At 60.0% G+C, this 6,374-nt stretch overlaps 1 protein-coding gene across 1 annotated transcript; it reads left to right on the top strand.

Moving 5' to 3' along the window:
* The first annotated feature begins 1,053 nt into the window (after nt 1-1,053).
* Nucleotides 1,054-5,334, top strand: Uncx (UNC homeobox). Its single transcript, XM_036172057.1, has 3 exons — nt 1,054-1,443; nt 1,620-1,795; nt 3,838-5,334. The coding sequence occupies exons 1-3, from the start codon at nt 1,158-1,160 to the stop codon at nt 4,975-4,977; spliced, it is 1,602 nt and encodes a 533-aa protein (XP_036027950.1). The 5' UTR covers nt 1,054-1,157; the 3' UTR covers nt 4,978-5,334.
* Nucleotides 5,335-6,374: the final 1,040 nt, after the last annotated feature.

Genomic DNA, 6,374 nt, shown 5'->3' with positions numbered 1-6,374 from the left:
CTGATGGGGTTACTGCCAATCAAGGAGGAGGGCGTCAGGTTAGACTCCTTATAGGTGGGGGCTGCATTTGGCTGGAGTCGCTGTTTGGAAGTTCTCTCCCTGGCCTCTCCCTCCTCCTCTCCTCCCTCCCCCTTCCCCTTTTCATCCTCTCCTCTCCTTCCATCTATCCACCATCCCTTCCGCCTCCTCCTCCTCTTCCCTCTTCCCACCCCCTCTCTTCCTCTGCCCTGCTCCCCATCCTTCCCTTCTCTCCAACCTCCTTTTCATTCTCCCGTTCTCTTTATCCACCCTCCTCGTCCTCCCTTCCCTCCTCCCATTTCCTCTCTTCTTTTCTCCTCTTCTCTCCTTCCTCCCTTCCATCCCCCTCCTCTCCTTCCTCCCTTCCTCTTCCTACACCCTCCTCCATCTTCTATCCAATATCCCCTTCTGGGCCTGTCCTTCCTCCTCCTTTCTCTCCCTCCCCATCTTCCAGTTCGTTGGGACACTTCTCGTCTTCCTCCTCCTCATCCTTCCCCTCCTCCTCCCTCTGCTGCCTGGGCTCGCGGCGCCCGCAGCCCGAGAGAGGCGGCTGGTAGAGAAGCCCTTGTAGTTTTAAATTCAATGTGACAGTTTCGGAAAGAGCGGATGATGAATCTCCCATTATTGGATCAGTCTATTTGCCGCTCAATGTCTCTCTGTAATTGGAGCAACATCACTTTAAAGGTTCAGAGAGTACAGCATTTCTGGTGAAAAATCCCCACAACACGCCTGCGAATGTTTTAAAGGGAAATCTATTAGAAGAAGGCGAGGGGCGGGAGCGGCGGGGGCAGGAGTGGGGGGCTCGCCGGGGGCCCCCGGGCCGGCCGAGCGCGGCGGTGCCCCTCCCTCCCCACCCCGTCTTGTTGTGACAGCTCCTGATACTGTTTATGGAGGTGCGTGTCAGGTATAATTAGCAATCGATATGGAAAACGTTTCCTTGCACCCAGCACGCCTCTGACGTCAGAGCCGATTAGCGCTTCTTATTGGTCCCAAATTCCCCGGGCCGCGGCTAATTATCGAGAGCTTGATGTTGATAAAGTAAAGCGGCGGAGCGCGGGCCGAAGCATGTGTAGGGCTCCGGGCCCCTGTCCCCGCCGCCGCCGTCCGCGCCCCCGCGCCCCGCCGGCCCCGCGCGCGAGATGATGGACGGTCGCCTCCTGGAGCACCCGCATGCCCAGTTCGGGGGCTCGCTGGGCGGCGTGGTGGGCTTCCCCTACCCGCTGGGCCACCACCACGTGTACGAGCTGGCCGGCCACCAGCTGCAGTCGGCCGCCGCCGCCGCCGCCGCGGCCTCGGTGCCCTTCTCCATCGACGGCCTGCTCAGCGGCTCCTGCGCTGCGGCCGCCGCCTCGGTGGTCAACCCCACACCGCTGCTGCCCGCCGCCTGCGGGGTGGCCGGGGACAGCCAGCCCTTCAAGCTTGCAGGTAGGCTGGAGGCGGGGACACGGGGGAACACAGCGGGGGGCCGCGGGGAGGGGGAGCACCGAGCCGTCGGGGAGTAGCGACCGGCTCCACCGTGAGCCTCGCACCCGAGTTGGGTGCAAGTGAGGCAAGCAGCTGGCGGGTGACTGAGCTTTGCAGCGTCCTGTGCGTGCCCGCAGACTCGGGGGATCCAGACAAGGAGAGCCCCGGCTGCAAACGGAGACGCACCCGCACCAACTTCACCGGCTGGCAGCTGGAGGAGCTGGAGAAGGCGTTTAATGAGAGCCACTACCCGGACGTGTTCATGCGCGAGGCGCTGGCGCTGCGCCTGGACCTGGTCGAGTCCCGAGTTCAGGTAAAGACCGGGTGTTGCCCGGGGGAGTCAGCTGTCCTGCACTGGGCACTGGGCATGCAGAGAACGGTGAGGCAGGGCTGCCTTTGTTCTAAGTGGCGGGTGGTGGTTCCAGGCTCCGCGCTGCTGGCCGGGGTGGGGATTGTGAGGGCTGAACCCCTTCGCCCATCTGGAGGTGAGTAACTCGAGAATGCGGGGGGTGATTTGGGAGAGCTCCTGGAGGTGCCCCAGTAGCCACTGCAGTGACTGCGCGCGATCCGGGAAGGCTGGTTTGGGTTGGCTGCGGCCCGGCACACTGTCTAGAGAGGGCCAAGGCTACCGAGGCTTGAAAGAGCCCTCCAGGAAGGGACAAAGTGGGCCCGGGCCTGGCCGCTCTCAACGCTGGCTTTCTCCCAGTCCCGAAGCAGACTGATCTGTTTGTTTACCTCTGCCCTGTGAACTATTAAGATAGAAACACATATTTATCCAGCCACCGCCTTGCAAACATGGGGGGGGGGGACGTTCGAGGGAGGGGAGGTGGAAACTTATGCGGTTTACACACTGAAAAAGAGGGGAGATTTTTTTTAAAGGTGTCTGAATTTAATGCCCTCCCCCATCAAATCCCTAGCTTCCCAACCCTCTTGGTTATTTGATTTCATGCGGAGCCGGGAGGCAGTATGTTTGTTTGTTTGTTTGTTTGTTTAATGCAGAGTCAAGTCGGTGTAATAAAATTCCAGAATAATGACTGCATAATTAGATGCTTTCCTAGAAAACAGAAAGCTTTGGGGCCTGTGGCATGGTGGGTGCATAGGGTGGAGGCATATGCTGGCAAAATACCCGTTTAGTACCCATAGCTTTGCCTGAAATGGTTTGGGTTCTGGGCTGCGGCCTGGCCTCTTCTGTTTAGAAATCCCTTTATCCAATTCATTCTGGGGCTTTAGTGAAGTCTGAATCTGTTCATTTCCCCTATAATATGATAGTAATTACTGGTGGTGAGACAGCCTGGAATTTGCACACACACACACACACACACACACACACACACACACACCCCACAAAAGTTTTGAAAAAGAAAAGAGAAAGCAGTTATAGCATCTCAGGGTTTGGCTTAGTCCCCGAGACTTCTGCGCCCACCAGGCTCCCTTCGAACCGATCTGGTGTGCAACCGTGCCAACTTTATATGGCCACAACAAAGCATTGAAATAGTCACTTTCTGCAGGGCATCGTATCCCTGCCCACAGCTCTGGCGGGTCGGTCTGGGGAGTGGTGGTTTTGGGAGCTGTTGTACTCTTGAAATCCTCCCTCGCTGTCCCGGACAAGGCCTGCAGAGAGCATGAAGGAGTCCAGAGCCTCTCTGCTCTCCCAGGGGGCCTCATGGCCAACCTTGGGCCTGCTTGCCCGCCTTGTAACACCTCAGGCCAGGCCAACCCGGACTACTTCCGAAAGGCTCGGTTTGTCTCTTGGCCTACAGCCCTTCATAAAGAAGGTTGTGTGTTGGGGAGGTGGGCTGCTGAAGGTCCATCCAAGTTCGGCTTCACAGGCCCTTCCTGAGGAAGAAGTATCCAGATTTCCCTTCAAGGGAGACCCTGAAATGTGGGCTTTGAGAGTCTCGTGGGGGCCGAAGACAGGTGTGGAAGGCACAGCCGTACCTGCTCATCACCAGGCCAGGCCCCTTAAAACTATGAGACGCCAGCGAGGGCAAATCGGGGGCCCTGCTCACTGCCTCCCTACCAGGAACTCTCGACAGCGCCGGGTTCACGGGCCGCACCGGCCTTGCCTGAGGAAGGGGCAGCTCCCTAGGGCACAAGGTGAGAAGTCAGAGCGGGAAGCTGGCCAAGAGGCCCCATCTACGCCCCTTCCGGGTGGATGAGATGCTGGCCCGAAGCTGCAACCCGAGTATCAGCATACACGGGCCGGCAGAGAGCGAGCCGTGGCTCCGGTTGTTCCCGCTGGAGCCGAGGTCTCTCAGGCCTGCCTGGGGGCGTGCGTGGGAGGCCCGCAGCCTCCGCGGCCGCTAGCCAGCCTGATTGTGCCTCCCCCTCCCCCTCCTTGTCCGGCTGTTCTAGGTCTGGTTCCAAAACCGCCGGGCCAAGTGGAGGAAGAAAGAGAACACCAAGAAGGGCCCGGGCCGGCCGGCGCACAACTCGCATCCGACCACGTGCAGCGGGGAGCCCATGGACCCGGAGGAGATCGCTCGCAAGGAACTGGAGAAGATGGAGAAGAAGAAGCGCAAACACGAGAAAAAACTGCTCAAGAGTCAGAACCGCCACCTGCACTCGCCCGGTGGCCTGTCCCTGCACAGCGCGCCCAGCTCCGACAGCGACAGCGGCGGCGGAGGTCTGTCCCCAGAGCCACCCGAGCCGCCGCCGCCGCCGCCCAGCGCCGCGGCCAAGGGCCCTGGAGCTCACCACGGCTCCAGCGTCGCGGGTTCTGCTCCTGTACCTTCCGGCGAGCCACCCGCACCTGGCACCTGCGATCCCGCCTTCTACCCGAGCCAAAGAAGCGGCGCTGGCCCGCAGTCGCGGCTAGGCCGCCCTGCGGACAAGGACACGGTCCCGTGCGGGCCCGGAGCGGCGGCCACCGCGGGCCTGCCTAAGGCTAGCCCGTTCAGCGTGGAGAGTTTGCTGTCCGACTCTCCACCGCGCCGCAAAGCCACCCCAGCCAACGCCGCGGCCACCGCGGGGCTGGACTTCACGCCGGGGCTGCCGTGCGCACCTCGGACCCTGATTGGCAAGGGCCACTTCTTGCTCTACCCCATCACGCAGCCCCTTGGCTTCCTGGTGCCACAGGCCGCGCTCAAGGGCGGAGCGGGCCCCGAGTTGGCGCCCAAGGACGCGCCTCCAGCTCCTCCCGCGCCACCCGCACCACCGGCACAGGCCAGCTTCGGGGCCTTCCCCGGACCCGGCAGCACTGCCGACCCGGCCTTCGGCCGTCGCAGCCCCGAGGTTGTCGCCTCTCCCGGGCCACCAGCTCCCGCGCCTTTCCGGGACCTAGCAACGGCGGCAGCCGAGGGCGGTGTTGGGGACTGCGCGGACGCGGGGACCGTCTGCCCCGCGGCCCCGCCGCCCCCGCCCCTCGAAACGTCGCCAGGCCCTCACCCCAGAGCCCCCAGCCCAGCCGGGGAGCCAGCCACCTGCGGCGCCGCTGAGCCAGGCGCTGCGACTGGACCCAGCCCGCCCGAGGGCGAGGACGTGGACATGGACTGAGCTGGGCACCGCGGCCGGAAGAGGCGCCTAGCCGGCTGCGCCCGCTCGCTCAGCCCCGGACTTCCAATGAATCAGGTGATTGGCTCTTAGAGACACTGCTTTTCCCTCCTGCTTTTTATTATTATTATTATTATTATTCCTTTTATTATTATTTTTAAAGAAAAACGAAAACGCTGTGTCGATGAGGACCAAGGCAGCAGCTGCAGGTCCTGGGGTGAGGTCCCCTCCTCTGGAGGGAGCAAAAGACCCCGTATCCCCTAACCCACAAAAAACCCACAACGAGAATCCTCAGCCTTGTAAAATGCAAAAATGTCTAAAAATATTTATATATGTACCACTTTTTATAAATAAAGCTGATCAAACGCAAACTCTCGGCTCCATCATTTTTTAAATCTGGGGCTACTCCTCATACCCCGCCCTCCTCCTTCCAACGACCCACTCCTCTTTTGGAGGGTGGGCCTGGGAGGGGACTCTGCACCTCCCCCCAGGTCCGCGCTCTGCGCTTCCTTTTGTGTGCGTGTGTTTGTGTTTTCTGATTGAACAAATGTATGCAACCTCAGCTCAGATTCCCCTCTCCGAGCCTCCCCCGCGGTTCCCCCTCCTACTCGGCGCCACCTCCCCCTTCGCGTTCACATAACACACACACACACACACACACACACACACACACCACCCCCGCGCGCCCCCGCGCGCACCCCAGCACACTGGCACACGCCGGGGGCGCGCGGCGCGGGGTGACAGGAGCCGGGGGCTGCAGAGGGCCGGGCCGCTGGGCTCCTGCAGCGTTTTGATATGAAAGTAATTATTTTCCGGTGGCGGCTGCGGGGACTGGGTTTCTTGCCCAAAGGGTTATTATACATTACCGATTTCTAGTGATATGAAATCACATAAACTTCCTACAATAATAGAATTAGCATGAAAGGCTGGGGTGTCAAATTGAAATTGGAGAATAATAGCGCCGGCAGCTGGGGGAGTGCGTGCGCATATTGGAGCGGAGATGGGGGATCGTGGGGCGGAATTTTCATGAGCTGCACTCTTTGTCAGCGCGCTTGTAGCGGGCTATATTAAGATAGATGCCCAATGATATCCCTCATTGTTCTGTCGCTTATATTGATGTTGCTGCGTTATCAACCTATTGATCATGTGTCGCCTGTAATAGGACAGGCGCCGCCAACGCGCCTCTTTACAAAAGCAGAGCACATTTGTTCTAATAGGGTCCGCGTCCCCAGGGGACCCTTCCGGGGCTTCAGGACATCTGCAGCGAAGAAATATTAGCAAACTTGGCTGGAGCCTGCAGCCAGCCCCCTGCGCCCCACCCTGGAGTGAATCACTACGGGTCTCCAATTCCTCTCCCACTACCCTCACCAAAAAAAAAAAAAAAAAAAAAAAGAAGAATC

The sequence above is a fragment of the Onychomys torridus genome, chromosome 22 (assembly GCF_903995425.1).
Source record: "Onychomys torridus chromosome 22, mOncTor1.1, whole genome shotgun sequence".
Taxonomy (NCBI): domain Eukaryota; kingdom Metazoa; phylum Chordata; class Mammalia; order Rodentia; family Cricetidae; genus Onychomys; species Onychomys torridus.
This window is presented reverse-complemented; position numbering and strand designations above follow the sequence as displayed.

Coding starts and splice junctions, on each gene's coding strand:
- Uncx (XM_036172057.1), top strand. CDS start 1,158: ATGATGGACGGTCGCCTCCTGGAGCACCCGCATGCCCAGTTCGGGGGC. Junction 1,444..1,619: donor CCAGCCCTTCAAGCTTGCAG/GTAGGCTGGAGG, acceptor GCGTGCCCGCAG/ACTCGGGGGATCCAGACAAG. Junction 1,796..3,837: donor TGGTCGAGTCCCGAGTTCAG/GTAAAGACCGGG, acceptor CGGCTGTTCTAG/GTCTGGTTCCAAAACCGCCG.